Below are 18221 nucleotides of genomic sequence, written 5' to 3' on the forward strand. Positions count from 1 at the left end.
AAGTCAGACAATTAGGTCTCCTGCCACCCACCTGCCCACGTCCTGCTGGCCCCTAATTATCGACGGCTGCTAAGCAGGCTGGGAGTGACCTGGATTTGGACTGATGACCAGCCACTGCCATCTCTCCCATCCCCCACCCTGCATCCCTCACAGGCTGTGGACATAGAGAGCTGGGGGGGAGGGTTCTCCCAGGGATCTCCTGTAGCCCCATTTTCCCAGCCCTGGACACTTCCCACCACTATCTCTCCTGCCGAGGGCAGCTCTAGAAGAGAAGAGATGGATGTGTGGAGCCCCGGTAGCCCTCAGGGTGGAAGATGGGTGGACTGCTGGGGGAGGGGCAAAGACCTAGAAAGTGGAGTCCAAGAGGTGCGGGGGCTGTTGAAGTGGCTGGCCTCCCCCTTGGGCCTGGCTCCTCCAGGGAAAAAATGCCAAACTGTATTCAGGTGTAAGAATGGCCAAGAAGATGAAGCTGAGAGCCTCCTGTGGGCCCTGGCCCAGCCCAGGGGATGCTGGAGGACCTGGGCCTGACCTTGGAGTCCCCCCACTCAGAAGGAGAGATGGACCTAGACAAAGCATGACCATGATACAGATTGTGGTGTTGGGGGAGGTGTGGAGAGAGGGGCTTGGCCTGGCTGGGGTGGTCCTGGAAGGCCTCCCAGAGGTGATGACCTTTAGGCTGAGCCAGGTTGGAGGGTGCACTGTTCCAGGCAGAGGGAACAGCACATGTGAGGGCCTGGAGGTGCATCCTTTTCTGCTTTTGCTGAAAGCAGTGACGGTGAGGCCGGGTACCCCTCAGCAAGTATCTACCATGTACCAGGCCATCGGGTGAGGGTGGCTAGACTGGCCCTGCCCCAAGAGGGCTGTGAAGGGGAGCTGGGATGGGGGGCAGGGATGTAGGCACAAGCCAAGCCAGACAGACATGAACCCCAGGCCTCATGCAGCTTACAGTCTCACAAGGCACATTTTGTTCCTGGTCTTGTGTTGTGTGGTAGGTCACCTATGTCCATTATACGGTGTATAGTTGGCTGGATGGATGGACAGACGGATGGCAGACGGAGCCCCCCAGGTGAAGATGAAGAGCTTGAGACAGAGCAGACCTGTTACTTCCCACCTACTGCACCCTCCACCTCTACTAATGTTGTGCAAGAGCCCTGGGCCAGAAAGAGGAGGGATCTTTCCCAGGCTCTGCACCTCCCTCCATTGCATTTTATCTCCCCAACTGGCTCTGGCTCTCCCAGAGGTTGAGTACCCTGCCTTGTCTACCAATCTTGCACTCCAAGCCATTTTTACCTTTGCCTGAGGGAATAACCTTGTGGGACATTCAGCTGCGACTGGAGATTGGAGGGGGGATGGGGTCCAGGGATTGGGACTCCTGGATCAATGTGATGGAGTATCAATCAGAGGAGGCAGGGAGAGGAGTTCAGCCTCCAGAGCTCACCAACTTGGGTGGGATTTTTTTAAGGGGGAGGTCAATTACATTTGTGTTTATTCCTTATTTATCTCTTTAAATACAGTATTTGATTAATGTAAAGGAATATCTGTGACAATACATAATAACATAATGGACACTGGTGACCTATTCCACAGCACAAGAACAGGAAGGAAGTGTGTCTCGTGAGACTGTAAGGGCCATGAGGCCTGGGGTTCACATCTGTCTTGCTTGTACCCGCATGCCCCGCCCCCAGCACCACAAACAGCGCCTGGCACCCCGTGGGCCAGTAACAGACGTTCACTGGTGGAATCTCCCTGTGTGTGCCACCCCTACCCAACTCCTGCCTCCCCCAGTGTACCAAGAATCTTGGTTTATCACTTCTGCTCTTTTGTAAGAGCTTTATCATCCACATATGAATGCCCAAAACAGTATTGTGTAGTTTTACTCTGGTGGGGGACCTTATAGAAATGGCTTTGAACTGAACGTAGTTTCTTGCAATTTGTGTTCTTCATTCTACGTTATGGTTTAGGACTCACCCCTGCTGCTGTGGGAGCTGTGGTTGATTTCTCAATTCTCCTCTTACTGGATGTTTGTGTTGCTCTTAGTTTCTCCTCAGGAACAGTGCTGCTAAAAACATCATTATTTTGGGGGGATTTTATTATCATTATTGTTATCACTTGTCTTGTTCCCATCCCGGCAGAGTACACACTCCCTCTTCTCCCCGACCCCCCTGCACACACAGGTACTTCCCAGGCACACTGGTGCCCCAGAACAAGGCTCCCTGTGACCTGAGCCAACCCTGGAGGGGCAGGGGATTGGTAGGTCTGGGTAGGGGTCCAGCTGAAGCGACTCTGTGTATCTCATATCTGGATGAATACCCGTGCACCCCACCTTGAGTCAACCTCATAAGTACATCTGGCTCCATGTTCAAGATGAAATGGAGAAACAGACTGTGTAGTCGGATGGTCCTGGGTTCAAAGGCCCAGTTCATCTTGCACAAGGTCTACAACCTTGGATGAGTCAATTCTTCTTTCTGAGCCTCAGTTTCCTCATGTGTAAAGTGGGGGTAATCTTAGGACCGCCCTCACAGGGAGCCCCGTGAGTGCTCAGTGGCGGGCAGGGGTAGCTGACTTCGTTGCCGTTGCCCTTTTCCCTACTCCTGCTTCGGCTTCTTCTGCTCTCCATCTAAGGCGCTATCCGAGGCATCCCATGGCCACCCCTAAGGATGAGGAAGCTGAGGCATGGCGCATGGAGGGCCCCTACCCAGGGACCTGTATGTCCCAGCCCATTCCCTGCTGCAGGGCTGATTGGCCCCCCTCCAGTGCATTTCCCACTGCCTCTGCGGGGTCTGTGTGTGTGCAAAGGGCAGCCATGCTGTCCCCTCTCCACCACATGATCCATGCCCTGCCACTGAGCCTCTTGTGCTCCTTCTTGCACTGTCTCAGCCCTGTGGTGTGAAGCTGGGGATGGTAGAGAGGGCAGCACCAGAAGGCCACCAGGGCCAGCAGCCCATTGTGCAGCCTGTCCCCAGCCTCCTGTCTGGGCCCCACCGTTACCTCCCCCATCCCATGGGCACCTGGAGTCCCCACCCTCCTTGACCAGCCCCCCTTTGTGCGGAGGACCCCAGATCCTGCCTGGCTTAGGGCCTCCCGGACCCTGACACAGCCTCCACCCTGCTCTGAGGGGTGGTCACACGATGGGCTCTCAGCCCTATACCAAGGGTGTGACAGGGAGCCTAATGCTGCCTCTCCAGACAGAAGGCGCAGGTGGGGCTGGGAGAGGAGGCCTTGGAGTGCCCAGGAGTCAGGTGCTTAATTTTGCAGTCGCACCGTTTTTGGATGAGGATTTGGGGCTCAGTGTCAGGCCGCAGGGAAGGAGAGCTGGGGACCAGGAGCCCAGCTCTGCGCCCCCTGCTGTCACTGCTTGCATTCAACAGGGCTGAGCTGAAGCGGGGTGGTCTCCTCCAAACACAGACTTCCTGCTGGAAGGAGCCCACTGCTACCACCCAGCAAGGCTGGCCCCCTCCATGGTGTGGGGCCAGGGATCAGGGCCAGCCTTCACCCCCAGCTCTGCTCCAGAAGCACTGGCCTCCCTGGAGAGAAGTGGGTGAGAAAGGGCCGTTCCCTTGAATGTCCTGCACCCCTTCCCACCTGCCAATATCCGCGTTTCTCCAGCTCCTTTCAGGGAACCCCCTCCCCACTGCTGCTGCAACATTCCCTCCGGGCTCCCGCCCCCACAGCCCCCCACAGCGCCCCCCCCAGGCCCCTCCTCCGGCCTCGGGGCGGGAGCACAGTAATTCGAGTTATTTTTAGCCAAGCCGCATCCTCCTAGAGACTCGAGTCAAGGGGAAACCGCCCCCGCACCTCCAGGAGCTGCTTGCAAAAAAAGATAGATTAAAACCAGTGCTTGGAGGGCTCGTGCCAGGCAGGCGGGCCAGCTCTGAGACAGAGCGAGGACCCTGGGTCTCTCACCCGCGGGCTCCCTGTGCTGGGACCCGGTTGTTAGGGGTGGCCGGGGTCCCCCACATGCCCCTCACCGCCACCACTCAACAGCTGTCCTCAGCCCGCCCTCTCCTGGCCCCATCCCCGTCATCCCCGCGGGTGGTGAAGAGGGCGTCAGGGGGAGCCATCCCTACTCTCCCATCCCGCTCTGGGCGGGGTGCCTTGGGGGTGGGCAGCCTACGTGTTTCCAGGGGAATTTGGGGGTCACGGAGGGATCCCTTTATCACTTGCCTGGCCTTCTGGCTGATTCAAGCCTTGTCCCAGAGGGGCTATCAAATGGGACAGAGAGGGACTTCCCTGGCGGTCCAGTGGTTAAGACTCCACGCTCCCACTGCAGGGGTGCGCCTTCAATCCCTGGTTGGGGAACTAAGATCCCACGTGCCGCGTGGTGTGGCAAAACAAAACAAAAACAAAAAAGAGGAACAGAGACCGTGGGCCAGGCCCCGTAAGCACTTGGCAAGGAAGGGTCCCTGGAGCCTCCCCACAACCCCTAGTGTAGTAGGTGGTGCCCTCGTCCCCATCTCAAAGGGAGGTCACAGAGCCACAGGAGGACAGAGCGTTTGCTCAAGGTCACCCAGCTGCTAAGTGTCAAGGCAGCATCTAGGTCATGCCCTCCAACCTTTACCAGTGGACAGACTGTGAGGCCTGAGAATGTGACGACCAACTAATGAACAGGTGTAGGGGGACACAGAAAGGAAGGACTGGCAATGCTGTACGGGGTTCCCACCTGCTGTGGATGCCACAGCACACTCTCTCAGACGCGCGCTCCTCAACTAGGCCGTGGCCCTCCTTCTCCCAAGCTGTCATCAGTGTGCGTCTCAGGCAGCATCCAAGCCCAGAAGAGCTTCCAGGAGTGGCCTTGACAGAGGAGAAAGAGCTGGGTGACCCTGGGCAAGACACTTTACCTTTCTGGGCCTCTGTTTCCTCATCAGCAACACGGGATTAACAAGAGAAGCCACTCTGCGGGTGTGGCGAGCACTGGCAACAGCTGATGCACAGCTCCTGGCTCCCGGCCCTAGCAGGATGCCCCTTTCCTGCCCAGGCCCTGGATTTAGGACTGTGTGCTGGAAGGTGAGGAAACCCACTGTGGGCCAGGCCCCTGGGGCTTTGGGGGTGCAGTGACAGCTCAGGGAGGCCCTGATCAGCTGGGGTCCGGTGCCAGGGAGTCATAGGGAGCAAATGCCAGCTTGTGCCCGCTCAGCCCCTCCCACCTCTCCCTGACCTTACACGACCTGTGTTTGAGCCCCAGCAGCATCCCTCCTCTCCCAGGAAGGCTGCAGAGTCCCTCTTCCAAACCCCAGAGGCTCCTGCCTAGATGGACCCCTCTCTGTTCTACATCTTGGGGTCCTGTGCCCACAGCTTCCTCCTGTCCCAGCCCCTCAGGCTCTGCACATAATAGATGCTCCAGGTGACCGTGGCAGTAGCCCTGGCCCAGCAGACATAAGGGTTTCGAGCTCAGAGCCTCACAGGGCCCATCCACCGATCTCCTAAGTGGAGCCAGGAATCATCCTTTCTGTTTGTTTGCTCCATCACGGAGAATCTCCCCCCAGCCTGTGTGGCTGACCCCATTTTACATGGGGCAGGGGCAGCAGGAGAGTGAGGTGAGTGAGAGTGAGACACTGGGAATCTGGGTGATTTGCCCAGGCACCCACAGCTTAGAAAGAGTGGTGCTTGGGCCAAAGCCTGTTGTCTAGGGCCACAAGGCCTTCTCGCTCAGGGGCACTCAATGGGACCTTTAGGGTCCCTAGCTCTCCTGACTGTGCCCCTCTTCAGATCCCCAGCTCCTTTCTGCTCTTTTTGGTGTCCCTTGTTCCTCCCTAAACAGGGCCAGGCCTCCTCCCTCTCACTCAGTCCATTATGCACTGAGGCTGGGAGGGGGTTTACTGAAGCACTAAATGGGGAGCAGGCAAGGGCAGGCCCAGAGCCTTCCCCAGACCTGGCCCCCCACTGTGGGACACAGCCCTTCTGGCCCTCACTGCCTGCCCCAAACCCCCCTGGTCTGACCACCCTGGTTCCCTGCCTGACTTTGCCACATACTCTCTGTGTGCTTTGGGCAAGTCCCTGCTCCTCTCCAGACCTCAGCTTCCCCACCTATAGGCTTGGAGACGGGAACCAGATGATCTTCAAGGCCCCTGCCCCAATGCTGGTTTTCTCAACTCTGCCAGGGGCTCCTGGGTCGCAGCCTCTGTGTCCTGGGAGAGAATAGGGACTTTGAGAGTTGGGGGTTTGAAACCTTAGGGAGGTGATAGCCGCCTTGTTCATTCAGAATAATTATTGCAAAAGCTACTACACCCTTCCCTCTCCCACACTTAAAGAATCTTCCACCTGATCCTGAGGCAGGGGTGGTCCTGGGATCCAGCCCCTGGGCCATAACGGGGGCTGAGAAAGGAGGCCTCCCCTACCCCCAGCCTCTTTCCCTGGGCTAGGAAGACACACACAGGCCATAGGGGCATCCAAGCAGGATGGGGCTAAAGGAGAAAGGGAAGCTGGAGGGGCTGCGGTTGCCATGGCAGTGACACTGCTGGCTCTACTGGAGGCTGCTGGGGGGAAGAGAGGGGGTGCCTCCCAATCCTCAGCTTCATTGTTCTTTTTCACATGCTCTTTTTTCACCTTGGAAGCAGGGGTGAGAGCTGGGGGAGCCCCTTAGAGGTGCAGTCCTGCTCTGTCCAGCCCCCTCTCCTGCCCACCTACTCCATCCCTCCCTTCCTGGCAGGTCAGTCCTCTGTACTGCTGAGCGCCCCCTCCTTCAAGCCTGGCCAGTCCCTGCCTGCCTGAGGCTCACAGACCCCAGCCCCATCCCAAACTGGCAGGAGCCTGCCCTCCTCCCAGGGACACTGCCACCAAAACCAACACCCCCTCCGTTCTAGGCGTGTTCTGGGAGGGCCCAGTGAGTCTGAGTGGAGGCAGAGCCAGCACAACGGACCCTCCCCCACTCTGGGCATCTGTTGGCCATAGAGGCCAGGGCTTCTTCCAGGTCACCGGTCAGTGTCACAGGGCTTCCTCCATGACCTCACTGGGCACACACCATCCCATGCTCCTCTGGTCCTGGGGGGCATCTGGACCACAGTAGCTCTCCATTTGGCTGTGGGACCTCTAGCAAGTCATGCCCAAGGACTCCATCTCCCCATCTGTGAAATAGGGTGATGGGAACCCTGCCAGCTCCCAAGGCTTCTGTGTGGTCTCGGGAATGCTCAGCCAGGCCCCAGGAGGCTTCCTGCCTGCTCTGCACTCCCTCCACTGTCACAAGCGAAGAGACTGAGGCTCAGAGAGATGAAGTCACTCCACTGGTGAGCAATGGTCAGAATTTGAACCCGAGGGACTTCCCTGGTGGTCCAGTGGTAAAGAATCCGCCTTCCAACGCAGGGGATGCGGGTTCGATCCCTGGTCAGGGAACTAAGATCCCACATGCCACAGGGCAACTAAGCCCGTGCACCACAAGTACTGAGCCTGTGCACCTCAACAAGAGACCCCGTGTGCCACAAACTACAGAGCCCATGCACCCTGGAGCCCACGTGCCACAACTAGAGAAAGAAAAACCCGCATGCCACAACTAGAGAGAAGCGCAGCGCCGCAATGAAGAGCCCGTGCACCACAACAAAAGATCCCACGTACCTCAATGAAGATCCCACGTGCAGCAACTAAGACCCAATGCAGGGAGGCAGGGAGGGAGGGAGGGAGGGAGGAAGGGAGAGAAGGAGGGAAGGAGGAAGGAATTTGAATCCGAGTCAGTCTGATGTCAAAACCCATTCCTTGGGCTTCCCTGGTGGCGCAGTGGTTAAGAATGCAGGGGACATGGGTTCGATCCCTTGTCCGGGAAGATCCCACATGCCGCGGAACAACTAAGCCCGTGTGCCACAACTATTGAGCCTGCGCTCTAGAGCCTGTGCACCACAACTACTGAGCCTGCACTCTAAAGTCCATGCTCTGCAACAAGAGAAGCCACCGCAATGAGAAGCCCGCACACCACAATGCAGAGTAGCCCCCGCTCGCCGCAACTGGAGAAAGCCTGTGTGCAGCAATGAAGACCCAACACAGCCAAAAAAAAACCAAATTAAATAAATTAATTAAAAAAAAACAAACCCGTTCCTTTAACCCCAAACAGACATAGCCTCTAGTAACTCTGATGTGGACCAGCAGGGGCTGTGCCCAGGGATACCCACAGGCTCCACTTTCTCTGCCCTGTTCCCTCTCTGGGGAAAGACACCCTATACCACCACTACCAGGAGCTTGAAGCCAGGGGAGACAACCTACCCAGAGAACCTGTCAAGAATGGGCAGACACGGGCTTGTGGGGGGGTGGGGAATGGATGCCAGAAGCAGGGGTGTGAGAGGTCTGCGAGGCTCAAAGGACTTCTTCCCAAAGGAGGGGAGCTCCAGGTGGCCTGCGGTGGCCCCACTCCATCTGCGGTCCTGTGCTGCCCCCATGTGGAAGACAGGCTCACATTCCCCAGTGGAGACACATCACTTCTGGGCCAGGAGCCCCCCAGAGGGAAAATCAGTGGCCTGGGGCTATGAAGGTGTCCCCAGTGACTGGAGGAATGCGCTGCACCCCCAAGCCTCTGCGGGACCTGTCTTCTCTCTTCCCGACAGATCCTGGACCCCAGCCTGGCACTGCAAGCTGCCCACCACCTTTCCTTCTCCCAGGAGCTACGAATCCCAGACTTTTGGAGGAAAGTGAACTTGAGAGTTGTATTTTCCAACCCTCCATCCCATATTTCAACCTCCATCCCCAGGAATTCCTCGTATCTGAGAGCTTACTACCTCTGGGAGCAGCCCATGGTTTGGAAGAAAATCTGACTGCAAAAATGACCCTTGCCCATGGTATTTGCCTCCCTCAATCATAGCTCTGCCCTCTGGGGCCACAAGAACCAAGTGGCCTCTCACAGGAATTTCTAAGCAGATCCAAAGCTTAACCCGGTGCTTAGGGGCCTCCTCTCTGAACCCCAGTCTTCTTTCCCACAGGTAAAACATCCTGCTTCTGATAAGCCACTCTGGTTGCTCCTATCTGGGTACACTGGTAGTCCCTGTCCTCTGGAACTTCAGGACTGAGGGGACCCCAGCACCCCTAAGGACTGTCATGTCCTTCCATCCTGGCCCTTCTTTGGATCCTGTGCTCATTTTTTTTTTTTTTTGCGGTACGCGGGCCTCTCACTGCCGTGGCATCTCCCGACGCAGAGCACAGGCTCCGGACGCGCAGGCCCAGCGGCCATGGCCCATGGGCCCAGCTGCTCCGCGGCATGTGGGATCCTCCCAGACCAGGGCACGAACCCGTGTCCCCTGCATCGGCAGGTGGACTCCCAACCACTGCGCCACCAGGGAAGCCCCCTGTGCTCATTTTTAGCATTCACTTGATACTGACATTTCCCCTAAGCCATTTCTGCCTCCCCAGAGCCGTTGTGGGGAACAGCATGGCTGGGAAGAACAATGACTGAACACCTAATATATACCCAGCACAGTGTTCAGTGCTTTACTCAAATTATCCGGTTTACCTGATAAAGGAAATTGAAGATGATTCAAAGAAATGGAGAGATATCCCATGCTCTTGGATTGGAGAAATTAATATTGTTAAAGCAGCCACACTACCCAAAGCAATCTACAGATTTAATGTGATCCCTATCATATTTCCCACGCCATTTTCCACAGAACAAGAACAAATAATCCTAAAATGTACATGGAATCATACAACACTGAGAATTGCCAAAGCAATCCTGAGGAAAGAGAACAAAGCTGAAGGCAAAACCGTTCCAGACCTCAGACAATACTACAAAGCTACAGTAATCAAAACAGAGTGGTATCAGCACAAAAACAGATATATGGATCAATGGAACAAATAGAGTGCCCAGAAATAAACCCATACACCTATGATCAATTAATCTTCAACAAAAGAGGCAAGAATATGCAATGGAGAAAAGACAATCTCTTCAGCAAGTGGTGGTGGGAAAGTGGGACACCCCATGTAAATGAATGAAGTTAGAACACACCCTCATACTATACACAAAAATAAACTCCAAATGGCTTAAAGACTTAAATATAAAACATGATACTATAAAACTCCTAGAAAGGAACATAGGCAAAATATTCTCTGACGTAAATTGCAGCAATGTTTTATTAGGTCGGTCTCCCAAGGCAATAGAAATAAAAGCAAAAGTAAACAAATGGGACCTAATCAAACATAAACTTTTGCACAGCAAAGGAAGCCATAAACAAAATGAAAAGACAACCTACGGATTGGGAGAAAATATTTGCAAACAATGCAACTGACAAGGGATTAATTTCCAAAATATACACACAGTTCATACAACTCAATATCAAACAAAGCAAAACAAAACAACCCAATCAAAAATGGTCCGAAGGGGCTTCCCTGGTGGTGCAGTGGTTGAGAGTCCGCCTGCCGATGCAGGGGACACGGGTTCGTGCCCCGGTCTAGGAAGATCCCACATGCCGCGGAGCAGCTGGGTCCGTGAGCCATTGCCGCTGAGCCTGCGCGTCCAGAGTCTGTGCTCCGCAACGGGAGACGCCACAACAGTGAGAGGCCCGCGTACCGCAAAAAAAAAAAAAAAAAAAAAAAAGGGCACAAGACCTAAATAGACATTTCTCCAAAAAAGACATACAGATGTCAACAGGCACATGAAAAGATGCTCAACATTGCCAATTATTAGAGAAATGCAAATCAAAACCATGAGGTATCACCTCACACTGGTCAGAATGGCCATCACCAAAAAGTCTACAAAAAAAAAAAAAGTCTACAAATAATAAATGCGGGAAAGGATGTGGAGAAAAATGAACACTTCTGCACTGTTGGCGGGAATGTAAATTGGTGCAGCCACTATGGAAAACAGTAGGGAGGTTCCTTAAAAAACGAAAAATATAGTTACCATATGACGCAGCAATCCTACTCCTGGGCATATATCTGGAGAAAACTCTAATTCAAAAAGATACATGCACCCCAGTGTTCATAGCAGCACTATTTACAATAGCTAAGACATGGAAGCAACCTAAATGTCCATTGACAGATGAATGGATGAAGAAGATGTGGTGTGTGTGTGTGTGTGTGTGCGTGCGCGTGCATGTGTGTGTGTGTGTGTGCGTGCGCATATATATGGAATACACACAGTGGAATACTACTCAGCCATAAAACGAATGAAATAATGCAATTTGCAGCAATATAGATGGACCTAGAGATTATCATACTAAGTGAAGCAAGTCATAAAGAGAAATCACCTATGATATCACTTATATGTGAAATCTAAAATATGACACAAATGAGCTTATTTATGAAACAGAAACAGACTCACAGACACAGAAAGCAAACTTATGGTTACCAAAGGGAAAGGGTGGGGGAGGGATAAATTAGGAGTTTGGGATTAGCAGATACAAACTACTATATATAAAATAGATAAACAACAGGGTTCTACTATATAGCACAGGGAACTGTATTCAATTTCCTGTAATTAACCATATGAAGAATATGAAAAAGAATATATATACATGAATCACTTTGCTGTACATGAGAAATTAATGCAAGATTGTAAATCAATTATACTTCAATTTAAAAAAAATTATCCGGTTTAACCCCACAAGACAATTACTATTTTCATCTGCAGGTTACACTCAGAACTGAGGCTTAGAGAGCAGAGATCTGGACCAAGTAGAAAAGCTGACTTTTGTCTCTGTGAAATCCCTCCAGGCCGACTGACCTCTTGCCTCCTGATTCTGCCATCTGCCTGGATTGGTGAAGTACGTACATTTAATTCTTCAAACATTTATCAGGTCCCCACATGTACTTGGCACTGTGCCAGGCACAGAAAAAAATCACCCCAGATATCTCTGACCCTATAATTTCAATGAGTAAGCCCCAGTGGATCCTACTCGAGCTGTGAGTTGGGCTGTAGCTCTAGACAAGGCCTGGACAAGACAATACCACTGCAGGCCACATGGCTCAGGCGGATCACATCCAGCCCCGCCAAGTCCAAGGTCCGTCTGGTCACCAAGGCCTCACATCTCTCTGTGTCTTATGCCCAAGGCGTTTACAAGGGGCCTGGGTGATAGACGTTCTGCTGAGTCCAGGTAGTAGTTCTGCCCAAGGCTATGCCACAGAGGTCAGCAAGTGGACCCAGGCCTCTGCAGAGACAGAGATGGGGCAAGAACTGCTGACACACAGAGGGTGAGGAGGAAGGGCTGGAGGAAGCCCTGGAGGAAGGGCTAAGTTCTTTACCTTTTTTGTGTTAGAAACTCCTTTGACATCTGGTGATGTTTACTGACATCTCCTCAGAATAAGATTTTTAAATGTGTAAAATAAAATAGGATTACAAAAGATTTTTATGAAAAGGGGAAGATGTCCATGAGTTACTACTGAATGAATAAAATCAAGTTACAGAAGAGCTTGTATAAGCTCTTTACATATTTATGAAGAGAAAAAGAGAGAGAGACTAGGAGAGGAGCAAGAGAGAGTGAAAAGGAGGAGGAGAGAGGAGAGGGAGGGAAGAAAGAAAGAGAGAAATAGAGGAAGAAAGGCAGGAAGGGAGGAAGAAAGAAGGAGGAAGGAAGAAAGGAAGGGAGAAAGGACAGAAGGAGAGAGAAAGAAAGGAAGGAAAGTAGGAAAACTATCTCTTTATACATATGGCTGGCCCTACCATCTTTCCCTGGTGCCTCAGTGGTTAAGAATCCGCCTGCCAATGCAGGGGACATGGGTTCGAGCCCTGGTCCAGGAAGATCCCACATGCCACGGGGCAACTAAGCCACAACTGCTGAGCCTGCGCTCTAGAGCCCACGAGCTACAACTACTGAAGCCCACACGCCTAGAACCCGTGCTCCACAACAAGAGAAGCCACCGCAATGAGAAGTCCTGAGAAGCCCGCACACTGAAATGAAGAGTAGCCCCTGCTCGCCACAATTAGGGAAAGCCCGTGCGCAGCAAAAATAAATAAAGACCCAACGCAGGGGTCTTTAAATAAATAAAGACCCAACGCAGCCAAAAATAAATAAATAAACAAATTAATTAATTAAAAGAAGAAAAAAATGAAAAGCATGGCAGGCCAATGGCTCCAGATCATGGTTCCCTTTAGCCCCCCAAATGGTCCCCTCAGGTCACAGCCAAAGCTCCTCATTCTTGTCACTGCCTCCTCCCTTGCCTGACAGCTGGGATTTCACCCTGGGCCTATCCCTATAGCAGCTCCAACAGTACTGCATGGCCATCATCTCTGAATCTGCCTCCCTGTCGGACTATGGCTCTCTGCTCGTTGCTTACTCTGCCACTGTCAAAACAACCTAGTAACACCACGTCCTCAGCACATGTCATTGCTCACTTTTTAGGATCTGTGAGAACTACTGCTTAGTTGGAAGGCCACACAATGGGGCAGCCTGGTTCCTTTAAAGCTGTCACAGCCTTTTTGCCGACCCCTAACATTTGCTTCCCTTTCTCAAGGTGTGGCAGTCAAACCTTCTCCCCTGGGAATTCTCTGGTGGTCTAGTGGTTAGGACTCTGCGCTTTCACTGCCGAGGGTGTGGGTTCAATCCCTGATCACGGAACTAAGATCCCACAAGCCATGTGGCATGGCCAAAAAAAAAAACCCCAGAACAAAAAGCCTTCTCCTCTTTGTCCAAACTTCCAGCGCCACCTCTCCCATATACCCTGGGGCCTCGTGCCACGCCCACCTCCTACAGTCCCCACCTCTGCCTACCAGCTCCTCCACCTGTTCTCAGCACCCCTCAAGGACTTTGCTCCTGCAGAGGCACCTTTCTGGCCTCAATTGTTTCTTTTTTTATTTTTTTTCTGCGGTACGCGGGCCTCTCACTGCTGTGGCCTCTCCCGTTGCGGAGCACAGGCTCCAGACGCGCAGGCCCAGTGGCCATGGCTCACGGGCCCAGCCGCCCCGCGGCATGTGGGAACCTCCCGGACCGGGGCACGAACCCGTGTTCAATTGTTTCTTTGTTGGCACTAGGTTACCCCTTGAGCATCTGAGCCTGCTCTTGATTCTCCTAACTCACACCTGCCAGATTTCTCTCCCTCTCCTCAGGAATGCTTCAGTAAGGAGTCACCTGTGTGTCCTGCCTCCACATCCTCCTTTCCCTTTCACTCCCCAACTCTCTGCAAAATGCTTCGGTCAGTCCATGAACCTGCCTGCCAAGGAACGTCCATTCAGTAGGTGTTTCTCAAGTTCCTGTTCTACATCAAGTGCTGTGTCAGGCAATGGGAAAATGAAGGTGACCAAACCAGTTCTGAACTCTTGGTGCTTGAACCAATGAACACATATACAAGTAAATAGAAAACGTAGAATGTGGGAAAGTTCTATGAAGGAAGCAAACAGGATGAGAGGATGCAGAGTAACTGGGGAGATGGGGCAGAGGGTCTCTGTTTTAGATAGGGTAGGCCAGGGAGGCTTCTCCAAGCAAGCACACTATCCAAAGAGCAGGGAAAACGTGGTACAGGTGGAGGGGATAGCAAGTGTAAAGGCCCTGAAGCAGGAACAGGTATTCGTGCTTGGCAGGAAAGAAAGAAGTCCATGGGTGTGGAGAAAAGTGAATGATGAGGAAAGCATTGCCAAGATTAGGGGAGGTAAAGAGTTTATCTCTAATGCAAGGTGAAGTCCTTGCAGACTTTAAGTGACAAGATCTGATTTGTATCTTAAAAAGTGCCCTCAGGCCCCACTGTTGTGTGGAAATGAACTATAGGGGTAAGAGGTGGGGAAGGCAATAGAGTTATTAGGAGGCAACATTTACTTATTTTGGATGACAACAGGCATATCACATTTAATGCATCTAAAAAGAAACATCTGGAGACTTCCCTGATGTTAAGACTTCGCCTTCCCATGTGGGGGGGTGGGGGGCTGGAGGGGGGTGCAGGTTCCATCCCTGGTGGGGGAGCTAAGATCCCACCATGCCTTGTGACCAAATAACCAAAACATAAAAGATATTGTAACAAATTCAGTAAAGACCTTAAAAATGGTCCACATCAAAAAAAATCTTAAAAAAATAAAAAGAAACATCTGGATCACTGGCCCCCTCAAAATAAAGCAACAAGACCCCTGTCCCTCCCCCAATCTTCCCCATTTCTGTAAAAAGCACCATCTTCACGCACTTGTTCAAGCCAAAAACTTAGGGGCTACACAGGCCTTCTTGCTCTCCCCAATCTTCTGCGTCCCAAGCCCAGTCTACCCTCTTTCCTTTCCCACTCCTAACCATCCCCCGTGCCCCGACTCAGCTCCAGGCACCATCCTGTCCCATCCTGCACCAGACTCCTGACGGCTCTCCCTCCTCTGCCCGCTACAGTCCATTTTCCGCGCAGTAGCCAGAAATACTTTTTTAGGAACACGAATCTCCTGTTACCCCCTGCCTAACATGTATTCCTCAATGACTCCCTTCGCCTTCAAGACCTTTAATGAGACCTGGGACCCAAGTCAGGAGGAATATGAGGAGAAACGAGAGGGGTCGGTAAACCTGAAGGAGCGAGGCCAGGCCCGTAGCACCACCTTCCCATCTGGCTTGTGTCCTCCGGGCTTAGGAACCTATCTTCACGGCGCTGGGGGAAGCTTTTCCAGTAGTCCCTTCCTGCCGCGACAAGCCTATTTCCCGTGCTGCACCACGGCGTTCCTCTTCCTCTTCCGGGCCCAGGCGTTTCGGGATCTGCGGGCCCCGGTGAGTGCTAGCCGCGCGGTATCCGGAGCCATCCGTGACTCCCGGACGGCGGCGGGGCGCGTGGCCTTAGGGAGGACGGGGAGACCGGCTGCCTGGCTGTGGGGAGCGGAAGCTGCGGGGCGGGGACGTTGCTCGTGGGTTCTCAATGGATGGATGGGAGGGGGAGAATTCGGATTTGGGGGGAGAGCGCAGCCTTGCGGCTGGGGGGGTAGTTTCGAGGCACCATTACCTGAGTTTGGGAAGGGGAGACTGGCGTTGGGTCGTGCAGAATGAATCCGGGCTGGTGGAGGGCGCAAATGCAAGGCATCTGTGCTGAAGCCTCATTCAGGCTTCTGGCCTAACGTTCTTCTAGATCAAGGCGAAGAGGTAGGCCCGGCCCCGCGAGCCCCCAGCTCTGATCTCCACTCTCGTCCTCCAGTTGCAGACATGGCCAAGTCCAAGAACCACACCACGCACAACCAGTGTAAGTTCCCCTGGCCCAGCCTTCATCTAATGCCACAGACCCTGGCAAAGATTAGGGATACTGGTCAGAGAAAGGAGGCACATTCCTACAGTGGGCCTGGGGCTGATTTTACTTTCAGCCAGCATTACCTATGGGGCTGTAGATTTAGAAGCCAGGGATCCACTTGGGATAACCCACAGTGCTTTGCATTCAGTGGTAAGGGGTTTCTTAGACGGATCCCAAGTAAGGAGAAATTATGGTTCTCCCGGGCTTGCAGCTGTGATGGTGGTCTTATTAGAGGAAATCTCTTTTTTGGTCTAATTCCTTTTTTCCCCACAGCCCGAAAATGGCACAGAAATGGCATCAAGAAACCCCGATCACAACGATATGAATCTCTTAAGGGGGTGAGTGTGTGCGCCGAATCAGAAAAAAGTGTGTGTTTGGCTCCAGTTGCATGGTCAGGGTCTTTCATGTAGCTTAACTGTCGTTCGTTTTGCCTGGACTTCATGCTGTGCCAGACCTATAATAAAGCTTTACTTGGCTTTTACTGGCCCGAGTTGTAACCTGCCTCCTGAGAGCAGTTTGTCTGATCATCTCCCTTGCTCACTCAGAGCTTTTCAAGGGAAGGGGTGGTCTTGCCTATGTACCCAGTACCTTGTGAGCCTTCCATTCCACTTTGACCACCCATATGACCTTGATCTGATGCAGTACTAGGCATGGAGGGGGCAGCTTCTCTTCCTGTGCTAGGGAGTTCTAAGGATTAGCCAAGAAGGCTGAGGCTGTAGGGTCTGAGCACAACTGAGTCTTGTCTCCACTTTGCTACTGCACTGTACTGTTGGTCTCTCCCCGCCCCCTTCCCTTCCCTCCGTTGGTCCTTATTCTGCCTTGTTTGCTGTGAATCTGTTGTACTAACCTTAGTATTTGGCACCTTTTAAGGGTGAGGGGGTGGGGTGTCCGTGAGGGGGTTTCAGGAAAAACTCAACTAAAATCCTGGGCTCTAAGGGCCAGATATTTCTGCATTTAAGGTTGACTTGATGCTGTCTCGGCTCCCAGCAGGCCTCGGCTGGCGACTGATAGTCTCGTGGGTGCTGCTGTGGAGAGGGGCACCATGGGTGACTTGGGGGCCCCTACATGCTGCACTTAACAGCCACCTGTACATTTTTTGTCTTCCAGGTGGACCCCAAGTTCCTGAGGAACATGCGTTTTGCCAAGAAGCACAACAAGAGGGGCCTGAAGAAGATGCAGGCCAACAACGCCAAGGCCGTAACTGCACGTGCTGAGGCTATCAAGACTCTTGTAAAGCCCAAGGAGGTCAAGCCCAGGATCCCAACGGGCGGCAGCCGCAAGCTCAGTCGACTTGCCTACATTGCTCACCCCAGGCTCGGGAAACGTGCTCGTGCCCGCATCGCCAAGGGTCTCAGGCTCTGCCGGCCAAAGTCCCAGGCCAAGGCTCAAACCAAGGCGAAGGCTGCAGGTGCAGCTGCAGCTCCGGCTGTGGCTCCAGCTCTGGCTCCGGCTCCAGCTCCAGCTCCCGCTCCCAAAGGTGCCCAGGCCCCCACAAAGGCTCCAGAGTAGAGACCTTTGTCTGCCAATGTGAGGACAGAAGGACTGGTGTGACCCCTGGGCTGCTGTCTGCATGGGGCTGGTGTCCTCCTGTGCTATTTGTACAAATAAACCTGAGGCAGGATCTTTCAGTCACGTGGGGTCGGTACCTACATTTTGTGTGGGAAAAGAGTTTAGCCTTCCTTGGATGACAGGGTGTGGGTGGGAGTCAGGGGAAATAGGGCCTTGGAGTGCCAGAAGGGGACTTAGTAAATGAGGAGTGGTTCGGTGCCTTAGGGACACTGGGGCACATAGCTTGCTGGACTGGGCAGGCTGGTGAGGACAGAGAAAAACCCCAAACATCCCTGTCAGGTCTTAAAGCTTACCCAGAAGAAAAGGGAGGACCCAGAAGAATTCTGCACTCTGGCCTGGGGAGTTCTAGGTTCCTAGCGTGCCTGGCCAGCATTCACTGCTCTGAGTTGTACAGTCCCCCAAGTTCTAGGGCTCCTGGGAGGCCAAGCAATGGTGGCACTGCCTTACTTGCATGACCGTGCTGTATTCTTTGCCCCCTGGATCAGGTGCTTCACCAGCAGTCTTAGCCCTCAGAACAGCCAATGAAGCACTGTTCCTGGTCACACTATATCTTCATCTGTAGTCCAACTTTGGGCACT

General features: G+C 53.1%; 1 protein-coding gene and 1 long non-coding RNA gene across 13 annotated transcripts in view; one reads left to right on the forward strand and one right to left on the reverse strand.

Moving 5' to 3' along the window:
• LOC117200672 (uncharacterized) overlaps positions 1-15503 on the reverse strand; it is a 71402-nt gene extending 55899 nt beyond the window's left edge. For 5 of the 11 annotated variants that reach the window (XR_004482292.2, XR_007469843.1, XR_007469846.1 and 2 more), the window contains exons 1-4: positions 15369-15503; positions 5971-6125; positions 4661-4791; positions 1969-2059 (exon numbers count right to left, since the gene is read on the reverse strand). This is a non-coding gene — a long non-coding RNA (uncharacterized LOC117200672). Of the gene's footprint in view, positions 1-1968; positions 2060-4660; positions 4792-5970; positions 6126-7545; positions 7572-15368 lie in introns of all 11 variants that reach the window. The other 6 variants (XR_007469849.1, XR_007469848.1, XR_007469847.1 and 3 more) reach the window with 3 other exon arrangements.
• On the forward strand, positions 15452-17706 carry RPL29 (ribosomal protein L29). 2 transcript variants are annotated; one of them, XM_012532367.2, is made up of 4 exons: positions 15452-15566; positions 15919-16029; positions 16348-16412; positions 17182-17706. In XM_012532367.2, exons 2-4 carry the CDS (start codon positions 15993-15995, stop codon positions 17581-17583), a joined length of 504 nt encoding a protein of 167 aa, XP_012387821.1. In that variant the 5' UTR covers positions 15452-15566; positions 15919-15992; the 3' UTR covers positions 17584-17706. The 2 variants fall into 2 exon arrangements, with proteins under 2 accessions (XP_012387821.1, XP_033280410.1); XM_033424519.2 differs by lacking the exon at positions 15452-15566 and adding an exon at positions 15576-15700.
• The last annotated feature ends 515 nt before the right edge of the window (positions 17707-18221 follow it).

The sequence above is a fragment of the Orcinus orca genome, chromosome 10, assembly GCF_937001465.1.
Source record: "Orcinus orca chromosome 10, mOrcOrc1.1, whole genome shotgun sequence".
Taxonomy (NCBI): Eukaryota; Metazoa; Chordata; class Mammalia; order Artiodactyla; family Delphinidae; genus Orcinus; species Orcinus orca.